The 16,413-nt window shown below is 42.9% G+C and overlaps 1 protein-coding gene across 2 annotated transcripts in view; it reads right to left on the bottom strand.

Moving 5' to 3' along the window:
• Nucleotides 1-16,413, bottom strand: part of LOC137427185 (syntaxin-binding protein 5) — a 331,945-nt gene that overhangs the window by 205,645 nt on the left and 109,887 nt on the right. For both annotated transcript variants that reach the window (XM_068116437.2, XM_068116439.2), the window contains exon 3: nucleotides 11,062-11,143. In XM_068116437.2, coding sequence (XP_067972538.2) covers nucleotides 11,062-11,143 — 82 coding nt within the window. The remainder of the gene's footprint in view (nucleotides 1-11,061; nucleotides 11,144-16,413) is intronic.

Below are 16,413 nucleotides of genomic sequence, written 5' to 3'. Positions count from 1 at the left end.
TAGAAAAAATATCTTGTGCACCAGACATGTCCTTCTCATCTGTGTTCCGTGTGCCACCCCTGCTTTTCGCAATAGATGCAAACATCTAGAAAAAAATATATATTGTGCACCCGGAACCTCTGCTTTTAGCAATAGATGCAAAAATTCAGAAAAAGTATCTTGTGCACCAGAACCTCTTCTTTTAGCAATAGATGCAAAAAGCTTTAAAAAAACGTATCTTGTGTACCTCAACAGAACCTCTCTTGTTAGCAATAGATGCAAAATTCTAGAAAAAATTATCTTGTTTATCTGGAACCTCTCCTTTTAGCAATAGATGCAAAAATCTAGAAAAATGTATCTTGTGCACCTGGAACCTCTTCTTTAAGCAATAGATGCAAAAATCGATAAAAATGTATGTTGTGCACCTGAAACCTCTTCTTTTAGCAATAGATGCAAACATCTAGAAAAAAAATATATTGTGTACTCAGAACCTGTCGTTTTAGCAAAAGATGCAAAAATCGAGAAACATATATCTTGTGCACTGAACCTCTCCTTTGAGCAATAGATGCAAAATTCTAGAAAAAATTATCTTGTGCATCTGGAACCTCTCCTTTTAGCAATAGATGCAAAAATCTAGAAAAATGCATCTTGTGCACCTGGGACCTCTTCTTTAAGCAATAGATGCAAAAATCTATAAAAATGTATGTTGTGCACCTGAAACCTCTTCTTTTAGCAATAGATGCAAACATCTAGAAAAAAAAATCTTGTGTACCCAGAACCTGTCGTTTTAGCAAAAGATGCAAAAATCTAGAAACATATATCTTGTGCACGGAACCTCTCCTTTTAGCAATAGATACAAAAATCTAGAAAAAATTATCTTGTGTACCCAGAACCTCTCGTTTTAGCAAAATATGCAAAAATCTAGGAAAAAATATCTTGTGCACCAGATATGTCTTTCTCAGTGTTCTGTGTTGCACCTCATTTTTAAGCAATAGATGCAAAAATCTGGAAAAAGTATCTTGTGCACCCAGAACCTCTCCTTTTAGCAATAGATGCAAAAATCTAGAAAAATTTATCTTGTGTACCCAGAACTTCTCACCTCTCCTTTTAGCAATAGATGCAAAAATCTAGAATTTTTTTTGGTTGTGACCAAACAAACAATATTTTTTACTAGTGGGGTCACCCGTGGGAATCCCACGGGCATGGACGTGTGTGACATTTCGACATATTGAGTTAGATGCTGCACCTGTTTCACAATAACACACACACACACACACACACACACACACACACCTCGTTTTTTCATTTCTGTATCTCACAATTCGGTCTCTCTCTTATTCACACACCCACACAAACACACACACACACACACGTACACCGACACACATACACATATACACATACACATATATACACACACACACAAATACACATCCACACACACACACACACACACACACACGCACGCACACGTACACACACATGTACACCGACACATGCATATACACATACACACATATACACATACACATATGGATACACACACATGCACACACATACACATATACACACACAGACACATACACATATACACATACACACACACACACACATGCATACACATACACACATATACATACATACACGCACGCACACACACACACGTACACACACATGTACACCCACACACATGCACACACACATATATACACACACATACACACGTGTACACACACATGTACACCGACACACATGCACACACATATGCACATACACACATATACACACACATATATATACACATACACACATGTACACCCACACACACACATATACACACTCACACACACACATACACACACACAAACATACACACACATATACACACACACACACACATATACACATACAGACACACACATATATACACATGCACAAAAACACACACACATATATACACACACATACATGCACACACACACGTACAGACAAATGTACATCGACACACATGCACATACATACACACATATGCACACACACATATATATATATATATATATATATACACATACACACACACACAGAGACATATATATACACACATACACATATATGCACGCACGCACACACACACACACACACACACACACACACACACACACACACACATACACATATATGCACGCACGCACACACACACACACACACACACACACACACACACACACACACACATATATATGCACGCGCGCGCACACGCACACACACACACACCCACGTCCCACATGTATATATCCCACATCCCACATGTATATACATGTTTAAAGTGTACGTGCCCTTCCCCCCTTCCCCGCCCGGCAACGCTGAGTACTTCTGCTAGTAACTAATGAAATAAAAACGAAGAAATATCTCTGGGTAATTTCCTGAAACTCGGTGAAATTCGCTGAAATTCGCTGAAATTCGCTCGGTGTATCGGTGAAATATTTTATTTGGGCGGTGTATAATTGCTTCGAACGAAATATCTCTAAGCAATTTCCCGTCTGTGTTTCATGTCCATGCACACGTGAAATGGAGTTTGTTTTTGCACACGTGAAATGAACATGTGAACCTTTACTTCCGGATAATAATGTTGAATGAAATAAAAACGAAGAAATATAGTGGGGTCACCCGTGGGAATCCCACGGGCATGGACGTGTGTGACATTTCGACATATTGAGTTAGATGCTGCACATTCATTTTTACAAAATGGTTACTGGCAAGTCATCAGATCCAGAAATGGTGGAATGAACACAATTTATTTATTTCACATAATATGTGACCCCTCACTCCTCTCCACCTGACACTCTCCTCTCTCCACCTGACACTCTCCTCTCCACCTGACACTCTCCTCTCTCCACCTAGCACTCCTCTCCTCTCCAATCCCTCACATTCCTCTCCTCTCCAATCCCTCACTCTCCTCTCCAATCGCTCCTCGCTCGCCTCTCCAATCGCTCCTCACTTGCCTCTCCAATCGGCTTTCCCCGTCTCGTTTCTCTCGTTTTTCTCCCGTCTCGTTCTTTTTCTTGCTCCAAATCGGCCCGTCTCGCCCCTCGGCCCGTCTCGCCCGTCGGCCCGTCGGAATCGGAAATCGGGCCGTCTTGCTTTCTTGCTTGCGCGTAAATAAATTGTGTTCATTACACCATTTCTGGATCTGATGACTTGCCAGTAACCATTTTGTAAAAATGAATGTGCAGCATCCAACTCAATATGTCGAAATGTCACACACGTCCATGCCCGTGGGATTCCCACGGGTGACCCCGCCAGTTTGCATTGACGTTCGTCGCCGGACTCGTTCGCCCGTCTCATTCGCTTTCTTGCTACATCCTGTTCAAGTCTGCGTTCTTCATCGATCGTCTCATTCATTTTGGAAATAGAAGTTTCCACGCAGCGCATGAATTGTCACGATCCTCAAGAGGAAGTGTCTCGTAATCATAAAATGATAAATGGCAAGTAAATTATATTGTGGAAAATTAAAGATTTCAAATAAACCTATTTAAAGTGTATGCGCACATAACTAATAAAAAAAACGAAGAAATATCTCTCGGTAATTTCCTGAAACATCTTTTACTTCCGGCTAATAATGTTGAAAGAAATAAAAACGAAGAAATATATGTCGGCATCATTGTTGACGTTTTTGTGACGACTGTCATCAAACGAAAAAGTAATATATCTTAACGGAAAAGCAAAAGCGAATTTTTAATATATATCGACACGTTGCCGTCGGTGTCATGTTGGGCGGTGTATGATACACCATGACGCGATTTTTAAAAATATATCTCTGCATTTTCCCGCGTGTGTGGAATGTTTGTGGAAAATTAAAGATTTCAAATAAACCTATTTAAAGTGTATGCGCACATAACTAATAAAAAAAACGAAGAAATATCTCTCGGTAATTTACTGAAACATATTTTACTTCCGGCTAATAATGTTGAATGAAATAAAAACGAAGAAATATATGGCGGCATCATTGTTGACGTTTTTGTGACGACTGTCATCAAACGAAAAAGTAATATATCTTAACGGAAAAGCAAAAGCGAATTTTTAATATATATTGACACGTTGCCGTCAGTGTCATGTTGGGCGGTGTATGATACACCATGACGCGATTTTTAAAAATATATCTCTGCATTTTCCCGCGTGTGTGGAATGTTCTCAATTATTGCTGACACCGAGTCTGAAACCATCGATGAAAATGAAATCTTATGGTGAGTTAGATTAGATTGGAGATAAAGGCGTGAGAGAGACTCAATGGCCTTGAAGTTACAGGCGTTTGAGAATTCATTTCGTTCTATAAACGGAAACTTTCATTGGATTTTCTTCCCGTTTTTTTTCAACCGAGTCTAAAACGATGTTAGCGACTGTGAAAAATGAAATGATATATCGAATTTGATTTGAAATAAAACTGGGAGAGAGCAAGACACCACGGGCCTACAAAACAGGCCTCAAAGCTATGTGAGTTAATAAAATGGTGGATATTTGTTTATAATTATATGAAGCCACTCCCAGAATGGGTGGAGCTACTCTGCAAACCGAGTAAGCCACACCCCGGACAGACACCCAACAGACAGACAGAATCATCTACGGCTATTATAATATAGATAACAGCACTCGCAGCTCCCACCATGACCCGTGAACCCCCAACATGATTAATAGTAAATAACTTACCCTGTACATTCACAAACCCCAGATATGTCCTTCTCATCAGTGTTCAGAAGAACCTAATCCAGATACACAGCACTGGTACAGATCTATCTCGGGGTGGTATAGCACATGCCCGCCCACTCAGGCCTTGGACCAACCAACCTGGTTGGGAGTTTGCAGTACGAGCAGTTACCTGTTCAGCGAGCTGAGGAAGTTCTCCAAGTCTTTTGTTGGGCCAAGGCACAGCCCTTTCTCTCGGGTACTTTCCAAGTATTTTCCATTTCTTTTAGAAGCTTTGTGAGCCATTTCAGGTAAGAATCCTCATCTCCAACCTCATCAACACATGATATCATTTATGATACCCCAGGGATTGATATTTCCTGGGTTTCTGTACACCGAGTATTCTGGGATGGATTACGTCATTTTGAAAGTCCCGTATTGGGGGTTTTCATCGAACCCCTTTGAGAATACAAAATTTCCAACAATCTATCGATATAATTATAAAGTTGAAATCTTGCGTGTTTGTATGTAACATTCGATCGGTCCGGGGGCGTGGCTTACCCCTTTGAGAGAGTAGTAATATCCACCATTTTATTATTTCGCATAGCTTTGAGGCCTGTTTTGTAGGCCCGTGGTGTCTTGCTCTCTCTCTCAGTTTTATTTCAAATCAAATTCGATATATCATTTCATTTTTCACAGTCGCTAACATAGTTTTAGACTCTGTTGAAAAAAAATGAGAAGAAAATCCGATGAAAGTTTCCGTTTATAGAACGAAATGAATTCTGAAAGGCTTGTATCTTCAAGGCCATTGAGTCTGTTTCACGCCTTTATCTTCAATCTAAGTCGCCATCTGATTTCATTTTTATCGATGGTTTTAGACTCGGTAAAAGAAATAATTGAGAACATTCACGCACACACGGGAAATTGCAGAGATATATTTTAAAAATCGCGCCACGTTGATATACGAAAATACACCGCCTAAAATAACAGGCATACAGTATATACTGTATCTTCGTCATTTCATTCAACATTATTACCCGGAAGTAAAATATGTTTCAGGAAATTACCGAGAGATATTTCTTCGATTTTTATTATTATTTATATGCGCATACACTTTAAATAGGTTTATTTGAAATCTTTAATTTTCACAATGTAATTTATTTGTCATTTGATGATCGGCAAAACGATAGCACAAACACAATACTATTTGCAGGAAGAATGTCGTATCAACCCTCCGACGGCGCTACGGACGCGGACAACGAATCACACCTCACGTCTATGGACGCGAATAGCAACATCCGCACGAATCAGTCATCAATGATTTTCATTGACGCGCCTGGAGGCACAGGGAAGACGTTTCTTATTAACCTGATTCTCTCTAAAGTGAGAGCGAGTGGAGAAGTTGCCCCCTGCGGTGGCCTCATCTGGAATAGCTGCTACCCTCATGCCTTGTGGAAGAACAGCGCACTCAAGGTTCCAAATCCCTCTGACACCGAGGGAAGATGGCGTATGCAACATCGATAAAAATTCCACTATCGCAGACCTCTTTCGAAGTACAAAACTCATCGTGTGGGATGAGTGTCCTATGATCAGGAGAGAGAGTTTCGAGGCTGTGGATCGCACGTTGCGTGATGTATGTGACAAAGACGAGCCTTTTGGAGGGATCTTGACGATATGCTGTGGTGATTTCCGTCAACGTGATCGGAGATAAGGGCCGAAATCACGTGTCACAGGTAAGTGATTTAGAACGCTGGAGAGGTGAGCCTTATGGCTTGCTGGCCCAAATAATCTCCCTGATGATGTCCAGCGTTCGCTTTAGTTCTATTCTCATATCTATTCAAACTGACATTGACCCAACGGGTCATGGGTCGTCTAGGGGTAGCATCATCATCATCATTGGCTGAGGGGTGGCATCATTGGCTGAGGGGTAGCATCATTGGCTGAGGGGTGACATCATTGGCTGAGGGGTGGCATCATTGGCTGAGGGGCGGCATCATTGGCTGAGGGGCGACATCATTGGCTGAGGGGCGACATCATTGGCTGAGGGGCGACATCATTGGATGAGGGGCGGCATCATTGGCTGAGGGGCGACATCATTGGCTGAGGTGTGACATCATTGGCTGAGGGGCGACATCATTGGCTGAGGGGTGACATCATTGGCTGAGGGGTGACATCATTGGCTGAGGGGTGACATCATTGGCTGAGGGGCGACATCATTGGCTGAGGGTTGGCATCATTGGCTGAGGGGCGACATCATTGGCTGAGGGGCGACATCATTGGCTGAGGGGCGGCATCATTGGCTGAGGGGTAGCATCATTGGCTGAGGGGCGACATCATTGGCTGAGGGGTAGCATCATTGGCTGAGGGGCGACATCATTGGCTGAGGTGTAGCATCATTGGCTGAGGGGTAGCATCATTGGCTGAGGGGTAGCATCATTGGCTGAGGGGTAGCATCATTGGCTGAGGTGTAGCATCATTGGCTGAGGGGTAGCATCATTGGCTGAGGTGTAGCATCATTGGCTGAGGGGTAGCATCATTGGCTGAGGTGTAGCATCATTGGCTGAGGGGTAGCATCATTGGCTGAGGTGTAGCATTATTGGCTGAGGGGTAGCATCATTGGCTGAGGGGCGACATCATTGGCTGAGGTGTAGCATCATTGGCTGAGGGGTAGCATCATTGGCTGAGGGGTAGCATCATTGGCTGAGGGGTAGCATCATTGGCTGAGGTGTAGCATCATTGGCTGAGGGGTAGCATCATTGGCTGAGGTGTAGCATTATTGGCTGAGGGGTAGCATCATTGGCTGAGGGGCGACATCATTGGCTGAGGGGTAGCATCATTGGCTGAGGGGTAGCATCATTGGCTGAGGGGTAGCATCATTGGCTGAGGGGTAACATCATTGGCTGAGGGGTCACATCATTGGCTGAGGGGTGGCATCATTGGCTGAGGGGTAGCATCATTGGCTGAGGGGTAACATCATTGGCTGAGGGGTAGCATCATTGGCTGAGGGGTCACATCATTGGCTGAGGGGTAGCATCATTGGCTGAGGGGGTAGCATCATTGGCTGAGGGGTGGCATCATTGGCTGAGGTGTAGCATCATTGGCTGAGGGGTCACATCATTGGCTGAGGGGTGGCATCATTGGCTGAGGTGTAGCATCATTGGCTGAGGGGTAACATCATTGGCTGAGGGGTCACATCATTGGCTGAGGGGTGGCATCATTGGCTGAGGGGTAGCATCATTGGCTGAGGGGTAACATCATTGGCTGAGGGGTAGCATCATTGGCTGAGGGGTCACATCATTGGCTGAGGGGTAGCATCATTGGCTGAGGGGTGGCATCATTGGCTGAGGGGTGGCATCATTGGCTGAGGGGTAGCATCATTGGCTGAGGGGTCACATCATTGGCTGAGGGGTAGCATCATTGGCTGAGGGGTCACATCATTGGCTGAGGGGTAGCATCATTGGCTGAGGGGTCACATCATTGGCTGAGGGGTGGCATCATTGGCTGAGGGGTAGCATCATTGGCTGAGGGGTAACATCATTGGCTGAGGGGTAGCATCATTGGCTGAGGGGTCACATCATTGGCTGAGGGGTAGCATCATTGGCTGAAGGGTCACATCATTGGCTGAGGGGTCACATCATTGGCTGAGGGGTAGCATCATTGGCTGAGGGGTCACATCATTGGCTGAGGGGTAGCATCATTGGCTGAGGGGTAACATCATTGGCTGAGGGGTCACATCATTGGCTGAGGGGTGGCATCATTGGCTGAGGGGTAGCATCATTGGCTGAGGGGTAACATCATTGGCTGAGGGGTAGCATCATTGGCTGAGGGGTCACATCATTGGCTGAGGGGTAGCATCATTGGCTGAGGGGTAGCATCATTGGCTGAGGTGTAGCATCATTGGCTGAGGGGTCACATCATTGGCTGAGGGGTGGCATCATTGGCTGAGGGGTAACATCATTGGCTGAGGGGTAGCATCATTGGCTCAGGGGTCACATCATTGGCTGAGGGGTAGCATCATTGGCTGAGGGGTGGCATCATTGGCTGAGGTGTAGCATCATTGGCTGAGGGGTCACATCATTGGCTGAGGGGTAGCATCATTGGCTGAGGGGTCACATCATTGGCTGCGGGGTGGCATCATTGGCTGAGGGGTCACATCATTGGCTGAGGGGTCACATCATTGGCTGAGGGGTAGCATCATTGGCTGAGGGGTCACATCATTGGCTGAGGTGTAGCATCATTGGCTGAGGGGTGACATCATTGGCTGAGGGGTAGCATCATTGGCTGAGGGGTCACATCATTGGCTGAGGGGTAGCATCATTGGCTGAGGGGTCACATCATTGGCTGAGGGGTGGCATCATTGGCTGAGGGGTAGCATCATTGGCTGAGGGGTAGCATCATTGGCTGAGGTGTAGCATCATTGGCTGAGGGGTCTTCTCCTCACTGCTCATTACTAAAAACTGCTCTTCTATGTGAGGATTGATAAATAAAAGCAATTAGAACCAGTAAATTTAGTTTTATATGGCATTTTGCCTCTCTATTAGAAAGTGTGAGAAAATGATATATCTTCACCATAGGTTGACCTTTGACCCCCACTGTAACCATGGTAACCCCTTAATTATATATAATAACATTGACTCAACGGGTCATGGGTCGTCTAGTAAGTGTATAATTTTGGTATTTGTAGAGAAAGCAAATTTAAGATAAACTACGAATGAAATTTAAGATAAACTTATTTATTGAATTCCCATTGAAGGTTCAGAGAGGAATCTCGCAGATTCCTCGGGAGGTTTAGCAAACCAAGGAATCCTTAAGGAGGGAGAATGAACCCAAATATTAAATTACATTAATATCGTCATAGTCATGTTGTCTACACCGATGATAAATAAACCGATGGAAAACGAAACATGATTTAACAGAAATCATCAATAAATCATGGAGGTATTCAAAATAAATCATGGAGGTATTCAAAATAAATCATGGAGGTATTCAAAATAAATCATGGAGGTATTCAAAATAAATCATGGAGGTATTCAAAATAAATCATGGAGGTATTCAAAATAAATCATGGAGGTATTCAAAATAAATCATGGAGGTATTCAAAATAAATCATGGAGGTATTCAAAATAAATCATGGAGGTATTCAAAATAAATCATGGAGGTATTCAAAATAAATCATGGAGGTATTCAAAATAAATCATGGAGGTATTCAAAATAAATCATGGAGGTATTCAAAATAAAACATGGAGGTATTCAAAATAAATCATGGAGGTATTCAAAATAAAACATGGAGGTATTCAAAATAAATCATGGAGGTATTCAAAATAAATCATGGAGGTATTCAAAATAAAACATGGAGGTATTCAAAATAAAACATGGAGGTATTCAAAATAAATCATGGAGGTATTCAAAATAAATCATGGAGGTATTCAAAATAAATCATGGAGGTATTCAAAATAAATCATGGAGGTATTCAAAATAAATCATGGAGGTATTCAAAATAAATCATGGAGGTATTCAAAATAAATCATGGAGGTATTCAAAATAAATCATGGAGGTATTCAAAATAAATCATGGAGGTATTCAAAATAAATCATGGAGGTATTCAAAATAAATCATGGAGGTATTCAAAATAAATCATGGAGGTATTCAAAATAAATCATGGAGGTATTCAAAATAAATCATGGAGGTATTCAAAATAAATCATGGAGGTATTCAAAATAAATCATGGAGGTATTCAAAATAAATCATGGAGGTATTCAAAATAAATCATGGAGGTATTCAAAATAAAACATGGAGGTATTCAAAATAAATCATGGAGGTATTCAAAATAAATCATGGAGGTATTCAAAATAAATCATGGAGGTATTCAAAATAAATCATGGAGGTATTCAAAATAAAACATGGAGGTATTCAAAATAAAACATGGAGGTATTCAAAATAAATCATGGAGGTATTCAAAATAAATCATGGAGGTATTCAAAATAAATCATGGAGGTATTCAAAATAAATCATGGAGGTATTCAAAATAAATCATGGAGGTATTCAAAATAAATCATGGAGGTATTCAAAATAAATCATGGAGGTATTCAAAATAAATCATGGAGGTATTCAAAATAAATCATGGAGGTATTCAAAATAAATCATGGAGGTATTCAAAATAAATCATGGAGGTATTCAAAATAAATCATGGAGGTATTCAAAATAAATCATGGAGGTATTCAAAATAAATCATGGAGGTATTCAAAATAAATCATGGAGGTATTCAAAATAAATCATGGAGGTATTCAAAATAAATCATGGAGGTATTCAAAATGGCTCCTTTTACCTTCGAAAAGCACAAAAGAGCAAAGTGACACAAACCCCCCACCAGTGAAAAGCCCCCATCTCAGCCCCCCAACCTACCTCATTGACCAGAAACTGCAGGTGTGTCACTTCACATCCAGCCTCGTGGTGACAGTGGCAGTCCACTCCAGGTCGCCCAAAGCTGCTCAGCCATTAAGGTCCATGCAGGTGACATGTACAAGGTGTTCTAAAAAATCACCGATCAATCTCTTGAGAAGCCCAAGTCATGTCTGACTCTTACACACATTTCCTACAATACTCTCATGATTTTCAAAGATCGGGTACCTGTGGTGAAGACAACTTCCGTTAATAACCAATGAATGATACCATATAGGAAACTCATACATGTGGCCTCATATACACCTCGATTACAGGTAAAAAGGGGTCACAGGAAGAACAAACTAATGAACTAAACACGAGCAGAGAAAGTAAATGAGAAACAAGGGATAATGTGAGATATCATTGGAAATATCAGTGGTGGTGTGTACTCAAACTCCCCTCATTGGAAATATCAGTGGTGGTGTGTACTCAAACTCCCCTCTTTGCTGTATTCGTGGTGGTGTGTACTCAAACTCCCCTCTTTGCTGTATTCGTGGTGGTGTGTACTCAAACTCCCCTCATTGGTATATTCGTGGTGGTGTGTACTCAAACTCCCCTCTTTGCTGTATTCGTGGTGGTGTGTACTCAAACTCCCCTCTTTGCTGTATTCGTGGTGGTGTGTACTCAAACTCCCCTCATTGGTGTATTTGTGGTGGTGTATTCTCAAAGTCCCCTCATTGGTGTATTCGTGGTGGTGTGTACTCAAACTCCCCTCATTGGTATATTCGTGGTGGTGTGTATTCAAACTCCCCTCATTGGTATATTCGTGGTGGTGTGTACTCAAACTCCCCTCTTTGCTGTATTCGTGGTGGTGTGTACTCAAACTCCCCTCATTGGTATATTTGTGGGGGTGTGTACTCAAACTCCCCTCATTGGTGTAATGGTGTATTCTCAAACTCCCCTCATTGGTGTATTCGTGGTGGTGTGTACTCAAACTCCCCTTATTGGTATATTCGTGGTGGTGTGTAATCAAACTCCCCTCATTGGTATATTCGTGGTGGTGTGTACTCAAACTCCCCTCTTTGCTGTATTCGTGGTGGTGTGTACTCAAACTCCCCTCATTGGTATATTTGTGGGGGTGTGTACTCAAACTCCCCTCATTGGTGTGTTCGTGGTGGTGTGTACTCAAACTCCCCTCATTGGTATATTTGTGGTGGTGTGTACTCAAAACTCCCCTCATTGGTATATTTGTGGTGGTGTGTACTCAAACTCCCCTCTTTGCTGTATTCGTGGTGGTGTGTACTCAAACTCCCCTCATTGGTGTATTCGTGGTGGTGTGTACTCAAACTCCCCTCATTGGTGTATTCGTGGTGGTGTGTACTCAAACTCCTCTCATTTGGTATATTCGTGGTGGTGTGTACTCAAACTCCCCTCATTGGTGTATTCGTGGTAGTGTGTACTCAAACTCCCCTCATTGGTATATTCGTGGTGGTGTGTACTCAAACTCCCCTCATTGGTGTATTCGTGGTGGTGTGTACTCAAACTCCCCTCATTGGTGTATTCGTGGTGGTGTGTACTCAAACTCCCCTCATTGGTGTATTCGTGGTGGTGTGTACTCAAACTCCCCTCATTGGTATATTTGTGGTGGTGTGTACTCAAACTCCCCTCATTGGTGTATTCTCAAACTCCCCTCATTGGTGTATTCGTGGTGGTGTGTACTCAAACTCCCCTCATTGGTATATTCGTGGTGGTGTGTACTCAAACTCCCCTCATTGGGGTATTCGTGGTGGTGTGTACTCAAACTCCCCTCATTGGTATATTTGTGGTGGTGTGTACTCAAACTCCCCTCATTGGTGTATTCGTGGTGGTGTGTACTCAAACTCCCCTCATTGGTATATTTGTGGTGGTGTGTACTCAAACTCCCCTCATTGGTGTATTCGTGGTGGTGTGTACTCAAACTCCCCTCATTGGTATATTCGTGGTGGTGTGTACTCAAACTCCCCTCATTGGTGTATTCGTGGTGGTGTGTACTCAAACTCCCCTCATTGGTGTATTCTCAAACTCCCCTCATTGGTGTATTCGTGGTGGTGTGTACTCAAACTCCCCTCATTGGTGTATTCGTGGTGGTGTGTACTCAAACTCCCCTCATTGGTATATTCGTGGTGGTGTGTACTCAAACTCCCCTCTTTGCTGTATTCGTGGTGGTGTGTACTCAAACTCCCCTCATTGGTATATTTGTGGGGGTGTGTACTCAAACTCCCCTCATTGGTGTATTCGTGGTGGTGTGTACTCAAACTCCCCTCATTGGTATATTTGTGGTGGTGTGTACTCAAAACTCCCCTCATTGGTATATTTGTGGTGGTGTGTACTCAAACTCCCCTCATTGGTGTATTCGTGGTGGTGTGTACTCAAATTCCTCTCATTGGTTTATTCGTGGTGGTGTGTACTCAAACTCCCCTCATTGGTGTATCCGTGGTGGTGTGTACTCAAACTCCCCTCATTGGTATATTCGTGGTGGTGTGTACTCAAACTCCCCTCATTGGTGTATTCGTGGTAGTGTGTACTCAAACTCCCCTCATTGGTATATTCGTGGTGGTGTGTACTCAAACTCCCCTCATTGGTGTATTCGTGGTGGTGTGTACTCAAACTCCCCTCATTGGTGTATTCGTGGTGGTGTGTACTCAAACTCCCCTCATTGGTGTATTCGTGGTGGTGTGTACTCAAACTCCCCTCATTGGTGTATTCGTGGTGGTGTGTACTCAAACTCCCCTCATTGGTGTATTCGTGGTGGTGTGTACTCAAACTCCCCTCATTGGTATATTTGTGGTGGTGTGTACTCAAACTCCCCTCATTGGTGTATTCTCAAACTCCCCTCATTGGTGTATTCGTGGTGGTGTGTACTCAAACTCCCCTCATTGGTATATTCGTGGTGGTGTGTACTCAAACTCCCCTCATTGGGGTATTCGTGGTGGTGTGTACTCAAACTCCCCTCATTGGTATATTTGTGGTGGTGTGTACTCAAACTCCCCTCATTGGTGTATTCGTGGTGGTGTGTACTCAAACTCCCCTCATTGGTATATTTGTGGTGGTGTGTACTCAAACTCCCCTCATTGGTGTATTCGTGGTGGTGTGTACTCAAACTCCCCTCATTGGTATATTCGTGGTGGTGTGTACTCAAACTCCCCTCATTGGTGTATTCGTGGTGGTGTGTACTCAAAACTCCCCTCATTGGTATATTTGTGGTGGTGTGTACTCAAACTCCCCTCATTGGTGTATTTGTGGTGGTGTGTACTCAAACTCCCCTCATTGGTATATTTGTGGTGGTGTGTACTCAAGCTCCCCTCATTGGTGTATTCGTGGTGGTGTGTACATAAATCTCATTGGTGTATTCGTGGTGGTGTGTACATAAATCTCATTGTTGTATTCGTGGTGGTGTGTACATTAATCTAATTGGTGTATTCGTGGTGGTGTGTACATTAATCTCATTGGTGTATTCGTGGTGGTGTGTACATAAATCTCATTGTTGTATTCGTGGTGGTGTGTACACTACATAAATCTCATTGGTGTATTCGTGGTGGTGTGTACATTAATCTCATTGGTATATTCGTGGTGGTGTGTACATGAATCTCATTGGTGTATTCGTGGTGGTGTGTACATGAATCTCGTTGGTGTATTCGTGGTGGTGTGTACATTAATCTAATTGGTGTATTCGTGGTGGTGTGTACACTACATGAATCTCATTGTTGTATTCGTGGTGGTGTGTACATGAATCTAATTGGTGTATTCGTGGTGGTGTGTACATTAATCTCATTGGTGTATTCGTGGTGGTGTGTCCATAAATTCCCTCATTGGTGTATTCGTGGTGGTGTGTACATTAATCTCATTGGTGTATTCGTGGTGGTGTGTACATAAATCTCATTGTTGTATTCGTGGTGGTGTGTACACTACATAAATCTCATTGGTGTATTCGTGGTGGTGTGTACTTTAATCTAATTGGTGTATTCGTGGTGGTGTGTACATTAATCTCATTGGTGTATTCGTGGTGGTGTGTACATTAATCTCGTTGGTGTATTCGTGGTGGTGTGTACATTAATCTAATTGGTGTATTCGTGGTGGTGTGTACATGAATCTCATTGGTGTATTCGTGGTGGTGTGTACATTAACCTAATTGGTGTATTCGTGGTGGTGTGTCCACTACATGAATCTCATTGGTGTATTCGTGGTGGTGTGTACATTAATCTCATTGGTGTATTCGTGGTGGTGTGTCCATAAATTCCCTCATTGGTGTATTCGTGGTGGTGTGTACATTAATCTCATTGGTGTATTCGTGGTGGTGTGTACATTAATCTCATTGGTGTATTCGTGGTGGTGTGTACATGAATCTCATTGGTGTATTCGTGGTGGTGTGTACATTAATCTCATTGGTGTATTCGTGGTGGTGTGTACATTAATCTCATTGGTGTATTCGTGGTGGTGTGTACATTAATCTCATTGTCCATGTTCCCACCAAAATGTACAAACGTTTGTTTTTTCACTTTCGTTTAACTCAAAACCACAAGGAATGGCAGCAGCTCGAGGGAAATGAAGCCGAGCGATGGGGACGACACTTTGGGAATCCGACACACACACACCATTGTGTAACAACAAGGTGAAAACAGATGATGATGGTGATGATGATGGTGATGGTGCTGATGATGGTGATGATGGTGATGGTGATGATGATGGTGATGATGATGGTGATGATGATGATTGTGATGGTGGTGCTGATGATGGTGATGGTGGTGATGATGTGATGATCATGATGGTGTTGGTGATGGTGATGGTGATGATGATGGTGATTATGATGATGATTATGATGGTGATGATCATGAAGATGATGACGAAGATGCCGACGATGACGATGATGTAAAGGAACAAACGCTCATCCACAATCGATCACAATGAAACGTGATCAGGCAAGTGTGCTTCCTGAAACACGACCTGCATTCCCCGGAACACGTTCAAGGCCCTGGAGGGGAGTGTTACAATTCGTGACACGCACAGACATGTCCTTGTCCGGATTCAATCAGTTCTACTTGCACAACATAAACATAACTTATCTTAGAACCCCCTGTTATAGCACTGCAGTGCGCCACACCCATGGACGAAGTTCAAATAGAGTTGGAATTCGGTTCGATGATTTGATCAAAACCACCACCTGGATCGTACAGGGTTTGATTACACTGTGATAAGCAAACAACAGGTGTGTGTGTGTATGTAGGTGTGTGTGAGTGTGTGTATATGTAGGTGTGTGTGTGTGTAAATGTAGGTATTGTTACGGATTCGTCACTTCCGTTGTGGTGGCTTTCATCCACTTGAGACATTTCTGGTTCC

Source organism: Myxine glutinosa, chromosome 5, assembly GCF_964187855.1.
Source record: "Myxine glutinosa chromosome 5, kmMyxGlut1.1, whole genome shotgun sequence".
NCBI lineage: Eukaryota > Metazoa > Chordata > Myxini > Myxiniformes > Myxinidae > Myxine > Myxine glutinosa.
Note: the sequence above shows the minus strand (reverse complement) of the source record. Positions and strands in the feature narration are given on the sequence as shown.